This window comes from Nicotiana attenuata, unplaced genomic scaffold (genome assembly GCF_001879085.1).
Source record: "Nicotiana attenuata strain UT unplaced genomic scaffold, NIATTr2, whole genome shotgun sequence".
Lineage (NCBI taxonomy): Eukaryota > Viridiplantae > Streptophyta > Magnoliopsida > Solanales > Solanaceae > Nicotiana > Nicotiana attenuata.
The window spans coordinates 117,311-136,210 of NW_017671093.1; the positions used below are offsets into that span (position 1 = coordinate 117,311).

Here is an 18,900-nt window from a genome sequence, read left to right on the forward strand (position 1 = left end):
AGTTTAAAATACTAAAATTAAGTAGTAGGGAACTCGTAATATAATCAGAATCTTTTCTCTCTCGTGGATTGGCCAAATTTCATCAATACGAACATGGAAAAAACAGTCGGACGAATGGTCATATTTGCTCACAAGGTGCGTATAATAAAAGTGAAATGTCTTTTTAGTTAATCGTTTTTTTTTAAACTCAAATCATTGGTCCCAAATATGATAAAGGAGGTGGGTTCCAAAATACACTATCAGTCTATATGGACCCTCACGATAGAGAATATATCTGAATATATGGAGCGACATGATCAGGGGCATAGGTACCTTATTTTAAATGGTATTACGTGATATTACTTCGTCAAAAAATTTCATAAATATGTATGTATAGATAATAAGAAAAATAAGTTTAAATATGAAAAGTGGCACTACTTGTGGTTATAATGATTTATTTATTTGTTTAGTTCTTCAAATGTTGACACCGTTTACAAAAATTTCTGCATAGTATTTGTTTAGGGTTTAGAGTTTAGGGTATTCATAGCGCTTCTCAACTTACTTGATACATAGTATTTGTTGCTGCAATTATGTCAAGGAAAATAGGAATTAAGTGCAACTTGAGCTTTTACAAGCCTATAATGGTAAATGAAGTGAGTTGAGAACCATGAGGTTCAAGTTTAAATCCCAGCAAAAACAAAAACACTAGATGGTTTCTTCCCATCTATCCAAGTCTTGGTGGACAAAACCATAAAATCACTAGATGATTTCTTCCCATCAATCCAAGTTTTTTTAACAGAACCGTAAAATTAGTCGATGTACACGCAAGCTGGCAAGGACACCACAATTATAAAAAAATGTTCAAGGAAATTTGTGTTACGAAACTTAGCGACCCTGCTGGTTTGGATAAACAATAGTCTCTCCACCAAGTGTAGGCGGATCCTTCTAGACGAAAAGTGGCGAAGTCGACCCCATTGGTCTCCACAATACCCATCCTAGTACTACTCTCGCCCAAGCACGCTTAACTTCGGAGTTCTGATGGGATCCGGTGCGTTAGTGCTCTGATACCAACTTGTCACGACCCGAATTTCCCACCTTCGGGAGTCATGATGGCGCCTACTAATAGGAGCTAGGCAAGCCAATTAATTTAATACCTCTCTTGACAACATCAACAATATAAAGAAAGAGGAGACAATTAATATAAAAGCGGAAGTCTCAAAACATAAATAACTGAAACCAAGTGCGGAAGCTCAAATACATCTCTACCCAGATCTAGTGTCACTAACTCACGAACTTCTACAGAATGCTAAATACAAAGTCTGAATAAAAAAATAGTACTGTCTGATCCGATACAAAGGAAATCAAACGAAAAATAAGGGTAAGAGAGACTCTGGGCCATGCGGACGTCAGCAAGGCTACCTCGGGAATCTCTGGACTAAAGTCAGCTCCCAATGCTCCTACTGCTGTCCAAAAGCTCCTGCTCCGGTACTGTGATCTGTACAAAAAGATGCACAGAGTGTAGCATCAGCACAACCGACCCCATGTGCTGGTAAGTGCCTGGCCTAACCCCGGCGAAGTAGTGACGAGGCTAGACAGGACTACCAATCAACCTGTGCAGATATATATGTACAAACACTACAAAAAATAACAACGGAAAGTAATAATTAAGACTGGGAGGGAAACATGCTTTTGGGGATAACAGATAAAATAGAACGGTAGGAATAAATAAGGAAAACTACAACTAATCTCTTCTAACACAGAATACGTGGTCGGCGAGCCACACGATTCCATTTCATGATATATAAGTGGTTGGCGTGCCACACGATCCCATTTCATAATATATAAGTGGTCGGCGTGCCACACGATCCCATTTCATAATATATAATGTGGTCGGCGTGCCACACGATCCCATTTCATAATATATAAGTGGTCGGCGTGCCACACGATCCCATTTCATAATATATAAGTGGTCGGCGTGCCACACGATTCCATTTCATAATATATAAGTGGTCGGCGTGCCACACGATCCCATTTCATAATATATAAGTGGTCGGCGTGCCACACGATCCCATTTCATAATATATAAGTGGTTTCTCGGCAAGGGTACAAGTATCAATTCAACTATCCCGGCGAGGGAGAATACAAGTAAACCGCTAGTTCCCGGCAAGGGAGCAACGACAATAACTTACACGTCCCGGCAAGGGAATAATTACATCTCTTTCTCTTTCGTTCATTTCTTACTTCCTAACCAAGTCATAAGTCGAGCCAACGCTCCAAGGAGTTTACAAGTCATATTTTCTTTTCATACTGTTCACATTATATAGCAACCATCAATTAAACAAGGTAGAGTCACTACAGAATCCCAAATAAGCACAAATAAGGACTCACGGTCATGCTAGACACCGGTGTATAGATACTCGTCACCATGCCTATACACCGTACTCCACATTTAGCAATTAGCAAATAATACTCTAATCCTATTCCCTCAAGCCAAAGTTAGATCAAACACTTACCTCAACTTCCACGGCTAAATCAATCCACAACGACCGCTTTTCCTCTCGAATTCGGCTCCAACTCAACCAAATCTATGAAATAACGACTTTACAACATTAATATAAGCTAAACAAATCAAACCCAATGCCTAAATATAGTTTTCTAAGCCTTCTTCCCAAATTCCAAAAATCGACCCTGGGCCCGCTTGGTCAAAACCCGAGGTTAGAACCAATTTTTACATCACCCATTCCCCCACGAGTCCGGATATACAATTTGTTTTCAAATTCGACCCCATAACGAGGTCTAAATCGAAGAAAATCGAAAAACCCTAACTCTACCCATTTCCCCCAATTTCAACCCTAGATTACATGGTTTAGGCCTAGGATTTCAATGGATGATGATAGAAAATGAAGAAAACGAGTTAGATAATGCTTACCCAAGAATATTTGGTGAAGAATCGCTCTAGAAGTCGCCTAGGGGCTGTGGAGAAGAAGAGCTCGTGTGAAATTTGGATTAATCCCGTCACTGTTCTGTTTTTAGGCTTTTAAAATAACTGGGCAAAAATGCCCTATGCGATCGCGGAAGAGGGATTGCAATCGCATAGGGTAAGGCTGGCTGGGCACTGCGATCGCGGGCTGGTGAATGCGATCGCATAGAAGGTTAAGATGGAGGCTGGGTTTTGTACATTGCGATCGCAGAGGGAAGGGTGCGATCGCATAGAAGGAATTGGCTGAGGTACGCGATCTCGGAGTCTACTGTGCGATCGCATAGAACAAAACTGGGCAATTCAAGATTTACACTATGTGATCGCGGAAGCTCCTATGCGATCGCATAGAACAACATACCAGATATCAGAACTGAACATTTCTGCAATTTTTCCTAAGTTCAAAACACCCCGAACCACCTCCGAAAACACTCCCGAGCCCTCGGGGCTCCTAACCAAACACACACACTAACTCAACAACACCCTACGAACTTAACCGTGCGATTAAATCGCCACAATAACATCATAAATGAGGAATCAAACCTAAAAATCATCACTTTTTCATCAAACTTCTTAAACTTTTATTTTTAGATATTTAGGTCCGAAACACGTCAAACGACGTCCGATTTCGACCAAATTTCACAGGAAGCGCTTAAACCACATATAAGACCTGTACCGGACGCCGGAGCCAAAATACGGGCCCGATACCAACGCTTTCTAATCCATTTTCATTTCAAATTTCCATATAAATTTCAGTAAAATAATTTCTTTTAAAAATTCATTTCTCGGGCTCGGGACCTCGTATTTCGATTCCGGGCATACGCCCGAGTTCCATATTTTTCTACGGACCCTTCGGGACCGTCAAATCACGAGTCCGGGTCCGTTTACCCAAAATATTGATCAAAGTCAACTTTATTCATATTAATATCAAATTTCATCAATTTTTTTTACACAGAATTTATATTTAAGCTTCCCGGCTACGCGCCCGAACTGCGCACGCAAATCGAGGCAAGCCTAGATGAGGTTTTGAAGGCCTCGGAGACATATGATGAGTGAGAAAACAGGTAATGACCCTTTGGGTCGTCACAGTGACTGGGCCCATAAATATATCACCTTTTATTCGTTCTAGAAATCAAGGAATTCAATCCCAACCTTAGCTGGTATATCATGAGAATAAGCAGCACAATAGAATTCTTGAAGAATCTTATAATTTCTTCAATATATGCCAGTGTGAATTCTCAATCAATTTCACATCATAATTGAACCAGGATGGCCAACCGGTCATGCCAACTGATATTTATTTCAGTAAATATTTAATTTACTATGACATGTGATTTCATCATCATGCTTATACGTCTGTAGTACAAATAGAAGAAAAATGGGGTAACCTTCATATTTACCCGATATGTTATAGTAATATGAAGATAATCAATATTCCTTTCATTTATAGTCTCAATATGCCAACCACTTTGGCTAATACATTTGAAACTCAAAAAGTTTCTTTTGAGACTTACCACCACCAATGCCATGAATAATTTTATTTATTCGGGTAGTAACAAATTCGCTCTTCTAGAGCTCTCAATAATTTTGCACTACAAGATTTTTTATAACACCATCCAAGTGGTGAATTTTTCCTCCACGGAGAAAATTATCTTATCATAATAATTGTCATGGTCAAAATCATCATAAGCAAAATCTTTTCTTGCTTTAATTTTCCCTTTAATAACTTTTTATAAGACATGTCAAATTATTTTTTGGCGTACCACATGTACGCGACCAATGACATATTCATGTAACCACACAGTAATATTCGTTATCTCTCTTTCTCTCAAACCTCCCTTAGAGGTGAGTTGTGATGTATATCCAATCATGCATTGCACGTCTTTATTCATTACTTTTATCACATATTGTTACATTCACCTTCAGGAATGAATCTGCATTCTCAATGCACAAGTCACATTCTCTTCAAAGAATGGAATATAATTATTGCGACGTGCTTTATAAATTTTTCATACCAATTTGATGGTAAATATTTCCTTCACCTATTGAAGGATTACTTCGAGAACCCTTATTGTTCTCCTTTTATAGTTACCATAGTGATGACAACTATTATTCGTTGCTTGCCATGCCCTCGTACATGCATACAGTCACGAAAAATTATTTTCATTAGTCATCATTAGATCATCAGTATGGTGCATTGGGACTCAAACCCAATGCCTTACCCATATAAAGGCATGTAAGGCTATAATGCATTGGGACTCGAACCCAACTCTTATCATCATGTTGCACCAGGACTCAAACCCGATGTCTTTTCTCATGGTGCGTTGGGACTTGAACCCAACGTCTTACCCTTATCCAATGTCATAATAGACCAAAATGCACTATGACTCACCCTTGAGCCTTTAAAAAGTATTACCGGTCCGAATTTAAATAACTTAAATAAAATTGCAAAGAACTTTACTTACCTTCACTGTAATCATGCAAAAGGAAATGCATTGTAGTTAATATAAATAGTTACTATTTCCAGGAAAAGGAATATAATCCAAGGGATGAATGACAATTACAATGAAGTGCATCTCTTATGCAAGCACTGCCTACTATTCATTAAAAATATAGCTCAATATGTATTTAAAATCATAATTTATCTTTAGCTTTTATTAATTATTGATCATAGGAAGTTTCTGATTTAAGAACTATTCTATACAAGACTACTTGACGTGCATTTTTTTTAAATATCTTATCTTATGTGATGGCAGTAACATATTTGTGGATATGTAACTCCATAAAGTACAAATTGCATAAACCAAGATTTCACAAACCATATCTTTTTGGAAAAGTAGTGAAATATAGCATAAAGGTTTGTGCGTTACAGCTATACCTTTGTTACCTTTAAGCTATACCAACAAATGTTGTGATATCAAATATACTGCTTGAGTTCCCATCCCATTGCAATAATTTATGATGATACCATCTCTTCCATTTTTCTATAAAGAAATTCTTGAAGAAGGAAGAAATCAAATTCAATTGGTTAGAGACTGTTGAGATTAATTATTGCTAATCATTTGCTTGTATTACTATTATTAGCTTCATTATATAGTTGGTTAGTGGTTGAGTTAGTTAGTAGTTAAGTTTGGATAGATGTCCATCAGCTGGTAGTTAGTGGCTTAGGCTAGCTTCTCTTCTTCCTCCTAGCTTAGTCCGTTACTCTGTATATATATATATACATACATGTGTGTAGTGAAGTTTAACATTTTAGAAGCAATGAAATCGATACATTCTAGAATGTTCCTCCTCTATTATCATGCAACTTCGAGATTGCAGATCTGAGCATCCGCTATTGTTGCCACTACATTCCGAGCTGAGTTAGTGAGAAAATTACTGTTCCATTGCTATATTTTAATATGGTATCAGAGCATAGGTTAGGAATTTCAATTCATTTCTTAGATCTTTTGAATCTAATCTCGTAATCTTCGTTTTGTTTTTGCTTTTCTAATCGAGTGCACACAGACCTCGATTTCATCAAATACAACAGTTTTTCCTCTTGAAACCTCTATTACTCCTCTAAATTTTTTTTTGAAATTAAAATTCTGAGTTGATCGAATTTCGTTTGAATCTTACACTGTAAGAAATGGCTAATGACGGAGACATTGAACGACCTGCACCTACCGTGACTGAAACTCTCTATCAACCAATTATTGATGCTAGCAGTCCTCTTTACATGCATCCCTCTGACAATCTGGTAATAGCTTTGGTTCCTGTTCCTTTTGATGGTTTTGGCTATCGCTCATGAAGAAGAGGTGTGATGAGAGCCCTTTCTGTGAAAAATAAACTGGGCTTCATCAATGGTGACTGCAAAAGGCCAGATCTAGATTCCTCAAGCTATCGATTGTGGGAGAGATGTGATGATATGGTAACTTCATGGATTTTGATCTCTTTGGAAAAGGATATTGCAGATAGTGTTGAATATGTGACAGATGCTGTCGAATTGTGCAAGGAACTTGAAGATCGATATGATCAAACAAATGGAACAAAACTCTACCAAATTCAAAAGGAGATTAACGACCTATCTCAAGGAGCACTCGACATCACTGGCTACTACACAAATACCTTGATTGCCAAATCTCATTGCACATGCAACTACACATGTGGAGCAAAGGAAAATATGCACAAAGCAGAACATGATAGAAGGCTAATACAGTTCCTTATGGGGCTGAATGAGGCCTATACTATTGTTCGAGGAAGTATCCTCATGATGAACCCCCTTCCCACAATTGCACAGGCCTTCTCACTATTGATTCAGGAAGAACGACAAAGGGAAATTAAACCTCACAACTACTTAGCTCTTGAGTCATCAGCCCTGAATGTCAACACAAGCAGGACAACATCTTTTAGAACAAATTATTCTCCTAACAACACTCAAAGCTACAGGAATAGACCCTTCTGTGATTACTGTAAAAGACCAGGTCACACAAAAGAGAAATTTTATAAGCTTCATGTCTATCCTCAAGGCTCAAATCAGAACCAGAATCCAAACCTGAATTACAACCAAGCTTCCAATTTCAATCAGAACCCAAGGCAAAGCTATAACCATGGGAATAATTCAAGTGCAAATCAAGGTGCCAGGTTCAATAGGGGAAATAGAGGAGTAACTAATGCTCATGTAGCAGCCACAGACACTCAAAATGCTAGTGATGAGAACTGCAATACTCAAAATGTCAGTCTCACAAAGGAGGAATACAGTCAACTTGTGAACCTGCTGCAACAGTTCCAAACAGGAGGAGTGAGAGACAACGTAGACAATGTCAACACCTTATCAGCAAACTTTGCAGGTATAATTGCTTGCACCTCCTCCATCGATTTTGGGAAACTCTCATGTGAATGTTTCAAAAATAAGACTGATTCATGGATTATAGATTCAGGGGCATCAAACAACATGACCTTCAATAGATCCTTACTAACCAATATAATAACCTTACCTTATCCCCTGCTTGTTATTCTCCCAAATGGTTATAAAGTGAAGGTGACTGAGATTGGTAGTGTTGCACTTACTCCTGAGATCATAGANTGGTACCCTTTCTTTTTAAAATCAAACCTGATTTTCNCGTTTCATTCTCTAGCTTCTCATCTCAATTGTCTTGTTGCATTCATCAAGTTTTATTGTATACTGCAGGCCCCTTCAATGAAGAGGCCTCTGGTGATTGGTAGAGTCAAAGATGGGCTCTACATCCTGTGTCCAAGGTGCTTGAAGAACAACAGTACAGGTCCTAGAGCAAGTTTCACTGACTTCATGTCCACTCCTATCACTCACTGCACTTGTAACACACAATGTCCACTCCACTCTGTTGTGAATATAACACCTCATGCCAATAAGTGTGTTTCTTCATCCTCAATTGTAAATAGTCCAAGTGCAGGCAATGAAAGACAGTTTCCTTTTGAGATTTTTTTTTCTAATTGCTCTAGTTCTTCTTCTTATATGTGTGTTAAAGACCATGTGGATGTTTTGTGGCATAACAGACTTGGACATGTTCCCTTTGTGAAAATGAAGAACATTCCCTCTATTCCTGTAACCTTTTCCTCCAAACAGCCCTTCAATTGCACCATTTGCCCAATGGCCAGACAAGAAAGACTTCCTTTTCCTCAGAAAACTAGTACAACCAATAAGATTCTTGAGCTCTTACACATTGACTTATGGGGACCATATCATGTGCCCACACATGACAAGTATAAGTACTTCATGACCATGTAGATGATTTTAGCAGAACTACATGGACTCACCTTCTCTCTAGTAAAAGCAATGCTTATCAAGTCCTCAAAGGATTCCTCAATTTGGTAGAAAACCAATTTGGAGTAAAGGTTAAAGGTGTGAGAACAGATAATGGACTGGAGTTTACCAACACAGAAACAGCCATGTTATTCCAGTCTAAAGGCATCATACATCAAAGGACTTGCCCTTACATCCCACAACAAAATGGGGTGGTGGAAAGAAAACATAAGTATCTCCTTGAGACAGCCAGGGCTCTCCTCTTTCAATCCAAACTACGCCAGAATTATTGGGGGGAATGCATTCTATGTGTAACCTTCATCATAAATAGATTGCCTTCCACTTCCATCAATAATCAAACTCCCTATGAACTGCTATACAAGAAAAAGCCAAAATATTCTCACTTGAAGAGTTTTGGGTGTCTGTGCTACCCTACTGTACCTAAGCCCCATAGAGATAAATTTGAACCTAGAACAACACCACATGTCTTTGTTGGCTACCCTTTCAACACAAAGGAATACAAAGTCCTAAGTCTGGCCACTAGAAAAATCACTGTTTCCAGAGATGTCACTTTCATATCTTCCCATTTGCAACCAACTTAGACATGTGTCCCCAATCTAGTGCCCCCTACTCAATTCCTTTCATTGAACCCTCTGATAGTACAGACAATACACAACAAACATCTGATCATTTGGATGTTCAAGGGGGTAATGTTGAGAACACAACTAATTTCATGTCACCTACACATGATCATTTGTCACCTAATTCTCCTGCACAGCCTTCACCACAGAGCTATATTGAACAGTCTCCTGCAGAACCTATACAACTGAGACAGTCATCAAGAACACATAAAACACCTAGTCACTTACAGGACTATGTACATTCCCTGCCTAAGCTTAAGCCAAACACCAACTCCCTTAGTGCATTATTTTCTGTGAACCACCATGTTGCCTCTGATCTACTAACTCCTAACAGTCAAGCTCTTGTGAGAAATGTTTTTCATGACAGGGAACCATCATCATATGAGGAAGCAACCATTGATCCTGCATGGCAAGCTGCAATGACACAGGAGTTTGAAGCTCTTTACTCCAATCACACTTGGAACTTGGTAGCTCTACCACCAGGAAAGAAAGCAATAGGGTGCAAGTGAGTTTATAAAGTGAAGCATAAAGCAGATGGTAGTATTGAAAGGTTCAAGGCCAGGTTGGTTGTGAAAGGCTACACACAATAGGCAGGAATAGACTACACAGAAACATTCTCCCCAGTAGTGAAGATGACAACAGTGAGAGCATTGATAGCCACAGCAGTAAAGAAAGGCTGGTGCATATCCCAGCTAGATGTAAACAATGCCTTTCTTCATGGGGACCTCAATAAGGAAGTATATATGCAAATCCCCCCTGGGCTTGTTGTGGACAAACCTGGACTGGTATGCAAGCTAAACAAGTCTCTCTATGGGTTGAAACAAGCCAGTCGACAGTGGTATGCAAAATTGACTGAGGCCTTATGCTCAAAAGGCTATACATACTCCATGAATGATTATTCTCTCTTTTACAAGAAGAATAGGCACTCATTGGTGTACCTTGCAGTGTATGTTGATGATGTATTGCTTACTGGAACTGATGAAGAAGAAATCGCACACTTGAAAGACTTTTTGCATGAAAAGTTCAAGATCAAAGACCTGGGGGAGCTACATTTCTTCTTGGGACTAGAGGTGATGTACAAAGATGATGGTGTGATCATATCTCAACGGAAGTTTGTACTGGACATGCTGAAGGAGTATAATTGCCTTGACTGTAAGTCATGTTCCTCACCTTTAGATCCTACAGTGAAGTTGAAAGCTAACGAATGTGCCATTCTACAAGACCCTACATACTACAGGAAATTGGTAGGAAAGCTAAATTTCCTAACTAACACTAGGTTGGACATAGCATATGGTGTTCAACACCTAAGTCAATTTATGCAAGAGCCTAGAGAGCCACACTTGAAAGCAGCCTTTCACCTCCTTAGGTATTTGAAAGGTGATCCCACTAGGGGAATTTTCATGTCTACAGACACAGACTACACCATTAGAGCATATTGTGATGCAGATTGGGCTAGTTGTCCAGATTCTAGGAAATCCATCACAGGCTACTTGGTGCTTCTGGGAAATAGCCCTGTTAGTTGGAAGTCCAAGAAACAAGAAACTATTTCACTGTCTTCCGCAGAATCATAGTACATAGCCTTAAGAAAAGTGGTGGGAGAACTAGTGTGGTTGAATAGGTTGTTTGAAGAACTAAGTGTCCCCTTTTCAATGTCTATTTCAGTATATTGTGATAGCCAATCTGCGCTTCACATTGCCAGGAATCCAGTCTTCCACAAGAGGACCAAGCACATAGAGGTGGACTGTCACTTTGTGCGCGACCAATTACAAGCAGGGCTGATCTAACTCCACCACATTGGTACAGATGATCAATTGACAGATATTCTGACTAAGGCCTTGACTGGGATCAAGCATGGCACCACATTACGCAAGTTGGCTGTGTTTGCAACACCTCCAACTTGAGGGGGGGGGGGGTGTTGAGATTAATTATTGCTAATCATTTGCTTGTATTATTATTATTAGCTTAATTAGATAGTTGGTTAGTGGTTGAGTTAGTTAGTGGTTAAGTTTGGACAACTGTCCATCAGCCGGTAGTTAGTGGCTTAGGCTAGCTTCTCTTCTTCCTCCTAGCTTAGTGCGTTACTCTGTATATATATATATATATATATATATATATATATATATATATATGTGTGTGTGTGTGTGTGTGTGTGTGTGTGTGTGTGTGTAGTGAAGTTTAACATTTTAGAAGCAATGAAATCGATACATTCTAGAATGTTCCTCCTCCATTGTCATGCAACTTCGAGATTGCAGATCTGAGCATCCGCCATTGTTGCCACTACATTCCGAGCTGAGTTAGTGAGAAAATTACTGTTCCATTGCTATATTTTAATAGAGACTCGTGCTGATAACGTGTTACGAAACTTAGCTCAAAGTAATAATATAAATCAAGAAAATAGACAAGAATGTAGGGAGCAAGAGAGAAGAGATTCTTATTTCTTCCATGTATTCAAGTGTTTCAAGTATGTACAATGTGATGCCAAAACCCTCTATTTATAGGATTACATAGAGGTATACAAAAGAATGCCATAAACAAGACATTAAACATTTGAGATCATGGGGAGGTTATGGAGGTATGGGAGTTACAACCATGACTCCATATAAGTATTGGAGTAGTGAGAGTTATGGAGATAATGGAGAAGAGTAGTGGGTATTACTCCTTTTAGAAGTTATGGACATCCACCATTAGATAATTATTTATAACAATTTGGAATTAAGTGCAAACTCGAGTTTTTGACAACATCGTAATTAATGCACAAAAGTAGCTTAAAAAAAATGTCAAAGCCTTGAATACAGAATAAAGGCAAAACTATTTTATTTTTAGTCTCAGCAAAATGATATAGTATTTTTTTTTTCCTTCATCACCAAACACACAAAAAAACTCTTGTGATACACAAACAATAAGTAAAACATGTCTTTTATCAAAAGACATTTGGCTCAGGATATTTGATAGAATTCTTGACAATTTTCTTAGTAGCAGCATCACCAAGATCAATGCCACAAATATCAGCCAATCTGATAAGATAAAGCAATACATCAGATAATTCTTCACCAAGATGCTCTTTATCTGATTCCTTCCAATTTGGTAACCCTTTGTCTACTTCTCCTCTCCATTGGAATATCTCTGATAGCTCCCCTACTTCACCTACCTGAAATTTTCAATTTGACATAACATAATTGAATCATATTCTAATCTTATTCTCTATTCTCACCATCACTCATTAGCATAACCAATTTTTTTCATGAATAATGGAGAGATGCTTTTTTTTTTCTTGTGTACAAAATTGTGCCAAGTAGTTACATGCCAATTAGATGCAACAGAAATCTATTAGTTAGTTATGATTCTTAGCCTTTATTTATGCCACCAAGTTGGAAACATGATATTGGCATGGTATTAACTTTCATACATATGTTATATGGCTATTGTCACGAAGGGCGGAGCTAGAAGGACAGAACGGAGTTCAGCCGAAACCCCTTCGTCGAAAATTATATTGCATATATAAAGGTTAATCTTTTTCCATATATATATATATATATATATAAAAGATGTTGAATCCCCTTGACGTCTTCACATGTTTATTTTTTTTATTTTTTGGATCCTCTCGGTGAAAATCTTGCTTCCGCCACGGTGACATCACCTCGTGTAGACATACTATAATTGGCCAAAGATAAACTTTAACTTCATCAGACTAATTTAGAAAAGAGCTAAAAATCAATCTTATTACTCCTTCAACAAAGGTAATTCTAAAAAATTGGATTAGTCCATTAATCAAAATAAATATGGATTATATTTTAAGTTAAAGCATTTTTTCATGGCAAATGGTTATTATATACAGTGAGAAATCTTTTACCAACAACAAAAATGAGTTCAAATCTTGGATTCGTCTTTTGATAAAGATGCTTGTTTGAGTCAAAGAAGAGGAAGATCATATTAAAGGCAGAAAGGTTAAAAAAAAAATGATAAAAGAATTACCATGGCAAGGAGCAAATTCCTAGGGCTGTGAAACTTTTCCCAATTTCTAACCTTAGCAAATTCTTCAAGCTGCTTAGAGAGGTCTTTGAGACTAATATCTATTGATCTCTCTTGAACTTCCATTTTTCTTTCTTGTTCCATGGCTAAGTAAATGTGAGATTTGTTGCCTACAAAGAGACTAGAGGCCCTAATCTTGGATTTTAAAGGAGAAAATTTCACATTTGCCAATGGAATATTATAACCATAAAAGTGCAATGATGATAGCATTTGTTAAGTGATGAGGAAAAAGGAAGAGCAAAATTCTTAGGGCATACTAGCCTCAAATATTGGTTTTTATATGCAATTGATTCCTATGTTCCATCCCATCCATGTAGAATATTGTATTCCAATTTTCTCAGTTTATTGTGAAAGGACAGTGCAAATTGATGAGCAGGTGAAACACCTTTTTGTGCAAATTGAGCCGCTCAATTAAACGCCGAAGATTTATAGGAAATAATCTTTCTATCTCACACAAGGTAGACAGTGACAAAACCAGAAATTTTTTCAAGGGTATTTAAAATTAAAAGAAGTGAAAATAATTCCCCGACATAGGATGTTCAATATATATTATAAACCTCTAAAAGTTAATCATTATCTAAATACACAGTATGATTTTTCGACGAAAGGTGGTCGATTGGCCACCCTTAAGACAATTAAACATCTTTCTTTAGCTCTCATTGTGCACCATTAGATTATTTAAGATTTATGTTTATGGGATATGAGTAGTGAGTAAGCCCAACCATTGAGTTTGTCTAGTGTTTTAGACCATTCATTTGCTGCTTAATTAGTCATTTCATTAACTTGATTAGTCTTTTCAGTTTAACGAATAAGGAAAACCAATTTTTGTCTTTTCAAAGACCCAAAATAGAGAGAGAAAGAACGAAAAAAATAACAAATAAGAAGGTCCTACCGGGAGTCGAACCCAGGTCGCTGGATTCAAAGTCCAGAGTGCTAACCACTACACCATAGAACCTGATTGCTACAGCAGTTTGTTTTATTTTATTTATTATTTTCTACTAAATTTGTGCCCTTAAAAACCATAAGTGTTGCTTTTCTTTTTTTCGTTTCCAACCAATGCGGTGTATACTCACTTCGAAGCTGCCCCGACTAATCTGAATTCGTACCCGGTAAATTTCATTAAAGGAGGAAGTGTCTTTTTCTTTTCCAAAGCTTAAATTCGAATTTTCTAATTAAAGGTGGCAGGATCCTATCTATATATCCCACAACTCTGGATGGCAGTGGCAGACTCAATTGGTGGCCAGCGGGTTCAACTGAATCTACTTTATCAAAAATAATAGTGTGTATATGTATAAATTATGATTAAAGTTGCGTAAATTTTGTATAAATATTTTATTTGAACCCACTTGACAACTACTATTTTACTACTAAAGTTATGTACTTTTAAGATTGAATCCGCTTGCACAAAATCCTGGATACGCTACTGCTGGATCGTGATGTTTGTTTAAACATAGCACATTCATTCTTCATTGAAAACTACGGAAAAAATAATTATATTTCTTGCAATAACGTAAGAAAAAGTTTCTAACTTATATCTGAACTAGAAAAGATTACATCAACTTGAAAATCATACTAAGTTTCATTTTGAGTTATTATTTATTTATTTACTTATGTACATTTTGTGGGGGTTTGGGGGTGGGGGGTGGGGGAGGGGGGAGTGGAAATGAAATAATTCAAATCCCTTGTGCGCATTCCAAGAATGAGTATACATGGAAATGGGAGTCCGAAACTTAAATAGTGACTTTTTGGGCATAAAATACATTTTTACTATTAAAAAAAAAAGGTTACAAAACTACATAATTCGCAGTATAATACTGCGAATTATTAAAATAATAAATTTTTAACACACTTCGCAGTATAAAACTGCGAACAACACTTTGCCCACCAAAATAAAGAAGCAACGTTGGCTCCTAACTTCCTGTGGTCCCCTGTGTTACTTTTGACTTTTTTTGTTCATTTTTTATTCATATAATTCTCCATTGATTATTATTTTTTTTTACTTAAGTTTTTTCCTTAATATTTTAGTTTTTTCCACAATACTTTTTCCACAATACTTTTTCCTTAATACTAAAATATTAAGGAAAAAACTTAAGTAAAAAAAAATAATAATCAATGGAGAATTATATGAATAAAAAATGAACAAAAAAAGTCAAAAGTAACACAGGGGACCACAGGAAGTTAGGAGCCAACGTTGCTTCTTTATTTTGGTGGGCAAAGTGTTGTTCGCAGTTTTATACTGCGAAGTGTGTTAAAAATTTATTATTTTAATAATTCGCAGTATTATACTGCGAATTATGTAGTTTTGTAACCTTTTTTTTTTTAACAGTAAAAATATATTTTGTGCCCAAAAAATCACTATTCAAGTTTCGGACTCATGGAAATGGAGTAGACATTCCACTAGGTAAATCATACTATATGAAGAGAGATGCGAAAAAGGGTAAATATACCTTTCAAGTCTTTGTTTATGGAATACAAAAACATTATCATTTTAATTTGGAATATTTTACCCTTATCTAAGCTTATCATCATCACTTCAATTTTGACATTCTTCTTATCAACCGAAAGAAAAAATATCATGCAGTCAATAATTCTTAAAGGTTTCTCAATTATTCCTTGCATCTAATAATTTCCTTAGATAACATTCAAAATTGTTTATTTATTAGAAATAGACAGAAATTACATATCAAATTGTTCCACTTCGTTATTTTATAGTATATGTTAAGTGCTTACTGATTCTACATTCCATAATGATCAGTAGTAGACTAGTAGTATATATTATACATTATTTACGAGTAATAGCTAGCACCTAAATAGAATCTTTTTGTTAGTTTATGATATACTGCTATCAAAACCAAAAATAGAGATAGAGAAGGTTCGGTAAGACTGATATTCTAAATTATAAACAAAGTGGGAGAACAAATACAAAATATTCCAATTTACTCCCACATTTTTCTTTTTCCTAATAATCTCAAAGCTCAGTCACGCTTATGCCTTTGCATCTCACAATAAGGAATCTAACAAAGTTCTTTTCCTTACTTTGTTTAGTTATTTATTTATTATATTTTTTCTTCTAATAAATATCTAATAAAGTTTATACACAAGGAAGGGATGCTTCAACCATGTCATCTCCCTGTTAATGCCATAGAAAAGAACTCTTTTTTGCTCTAATATTCTTTAAGGAGAGACCTAAGTCTGATTTGGTGGAAAAAGGAAAAAAAGACCTAGCTCTTCGAAGGGAGTCTTGGAGTAACGGCAAAGTTATTTTCGTGTAATTTATAAATCACGGGTTGGAGTTGTAGAAGTAGCCACTAATACTTGCATTAGCGCAGGCTGTCTACATCAAACCCCTAGGGGTGCGACCCTTCCCCAGATCTAACATGAATAATAGATGCTTTGTGCACCAGATGTTGCAAAACTATTAGATTATGGAGAATAAGATTTAGCTTGAGGCGTGTCAAGGACACCGTCCTTAAGGATATTTCGCCCATACCATGATAAATAAAATTAGGCGTATCCCCAAAAATTCAACAAGCTCATCTAGTATAACTAGGAGCAGAAACAACAAAGATTAACGGAATAAAACCCAGCACTGAAATATATATATATGGCAGAAGTTTTACTCTTAGTTTTTTCCCCTTGAAAGCAAAAAGAACTTGCGATCCATCCTTGCTAGAATGCTCCAACGTCTATAGCATTGAAAGATCAAAGAATTAATGAGAATGACTGTTATAGAATAAAGCTTACCATTTTGTAACTTTTAAAGCAATTTAAGGCTATCACTGACGGATAATATGATTTGAACAAACAAATTCAAAATCATCAGTAACTAATCAAAGATGGCTTGGTATGATGCTAATAAAAAGTCAGTTATAATATCATATAATGGCTATTAATCATGGAATAGTAAAGGATAAAGAATTTGTTGCAATTTATTTTTGAGATAAAAGAATTATTTTCTGACAATCTCCCACATATCTCAAAAATAATTTTAATAAGAAGTTTAGTTGGGTTTTCACAAATGAGCAAAATGCATCGAATCTGGTGTCACTTGGACTATGAACCAGACCTAGACAAAATAAGATTAAACTTACAGAACAAATGGTGAAGTCTAGAACTTCTATAAACAAAAATTCTTTTGTAAGTTTAGTGTCTTATCTATCACATTATACCCGCACACACTTTGTTATTTGTCGCGATTTTGCGCTAATTGGCCATGCGCGCGCCTGGTTTTCATGAGTGCTCTAGAAAATTTTTGCCATAAATTTCATAAGAGCGGCCCCACTCCACACTTATATAGGTCCATTCATTAAGTATATTCTGCAGCGCAAAAAGGCTATGGATTATTGGAGTAAGAGTTTAATAACTCAACCTCCCATTCCTTGCAGTCTATCACTATATACACACACACCATAGGAAGGGATATAATTTATTAGTGCACAGTTGATCAACTAATGACTTGTTATTACCCATATGAACCTACTTCATGGGATCTCCAATCACTTAGGTTGGGTTACCATCATAGTTGATATAACTCAAATTGGAAAAAGTCCCATCCTCCTTGATGTTTCATATATTAATTTTCTCCCCAAAGGTTTAGTCAGAGGATCGGTCAAATTCACTTCTGACTTCACATAATCTATGGAAATAATTCCATCTCTCAGCAGCTGCTTTATCACATTATGTCTCAATCGAATATGTCTACTCCCATTGAAGGAATTATTTTTAGAAATGACTATTGGAGCTTGGCAATCACAATGCATCAATATAGAAGGTGTCGATTTTATTCCTAGTGGAATACTTGCCAAAAGGTTCTTTAATCACTTGGGCTCATTGCCAGCCAATTCCAATGCCACAAACTCAGATTCCATGGTAGGTCTAGCTATTACTGTTCGGTTAGCTGATTTACATGCCACAACACCCCCACCAAGGGTAAACAAATAACTACTAGTGGATTTGTCTCATCTGAATTAGAGATACAATTAGCGTCACTGTTCCTTCTAATACAGTGAGAAATCCACTATATTTGTCACGATCCAAAATTCAACTAGACATGATGGCACCTAACACAACCTGCTAGGTAAGTGTCACGACACCAAAACCAACTCGATCGTGATGGCGCCTATCATGGAACTAGGCCAGCCTACACATTTTCAAAGTAGTTCAACATTTCATTAAAACTTAAATAGCACCATTTTTCAACTGAAATTCCCATAAAAAAATAAAGTCATAAGCCAAATAAATACGGAAAATAAAAGCTCGACCTCGGGTGTCACTAAGTCATGAGCAATGCTACAATTGTTCCGAAACAAAACAAGACCAAAATAGTCTGGAAATACAAAATCTACTAGAAGGAAGATAAAGGAGGAGAAAGGCGGAACTGCGATCGCCAGGAAGATACCTCGCTATCTCCGGTGATAATTCGCGACGGGAATAGTCAACAGCCTCTACCGTGCCCTGAGATACCTAGATCTGCACACAAGGTGCAGGGGGTAACGTGAGTACACCAACTCAGT

General features: G+C 36.9%; 3 protein-coding genes and 1 non-coding gene across 4 annotated transcripts; 2 read left to right on the top strand and 2 right to left on the bottom strand.

Moving 5' to 3' along the window:
* Positions 1–6,758: 6,758 nt before the first annotated feature.
* LOC109205869 lies at positions 6,759–8,702 on the top strand. The gene has a single exon (XM_019368630.1). The coding sequence runs from the start codon at positions 6,759–6,761 to the stop codon at positions 8,700–8,702; it is 1,944 nt and encodes a 647-aa protein (XP_019224175.1).
* A 1,288-nt stretch (positions 8,703–9,990) lies between these two features.
* On the top strand, positions 9,991–10,929 carry LOC109205870 (uncharacterized mitochondrial protein AtMg00810-like). Its single transcript, XM_019368631.1, has one exon. It carries the CDS (start codon positions 9,991–9,993, stop codon positions 10,927–10,929), a length of 939 nt encoding a protein of 312 aa, XP_019224176.1.
* Positions 10,930–12,070: 1,141 nt separating this feature from the next.
* On the bottom strand, positions 12,071–13,736 carry LOC109205877 (dCTP pyrophosphatase 1-like). Its single transcript, XM_019368637.1, has 2 exons — positions 13,331–13,736; positions 12,071–12,506 (listed from the first exon to the last, which is right to left on the bottom strand). The coding sequence occupies exons 1-2, from the start codon at positions 13,595–13,597 to the stop codon at positions 12,279–12,281; spliced, it is 495 nt and encodes a 164-aa protein (XP_019224182.1). The 5' UTR covers positions 13,598–13,736; the 3' UTR covers positions 12,071–12,278.
* Positions 13,737–14,270: 534 nt separating this feature from the next.
* Positions 14,271–14,342, bottom strand: TRNAQ-UUG. Its single transcript has one exon. It is a non-coding gene; the product is annotated as a tRNA-Gln (tRNA).
* Positions 14,343–18,900: the final 4,558 nt, after the last annotated feature.

What these genes read in the sequence shown, in the direction of transcription:
- LOC109205870 (XM_019368631.1), top strand. Translation starts at nt 9,991, where the DNA reads ATGACAACAGTGAGAGCATTGATAGCCACAGCAGTAAAGAAAGGCTGG.
- LOC109205877 (XM_019368637.1), bottom strand. Translation starts at nt 13,597, where the DNA reads ATGCTATCATCATTGCACTTTTATGGTTATAATATTCCATTGGCAAAT. An exon ending in GGAATTTGCTCCTTGCCATG is followed by an intron (nt 12,507 to 13,330) that starts GTAATTCTTTTA and finishes TGAAAATTTCAG; the next exon opens with GTAGGTGAAGTAGGGGAGCT.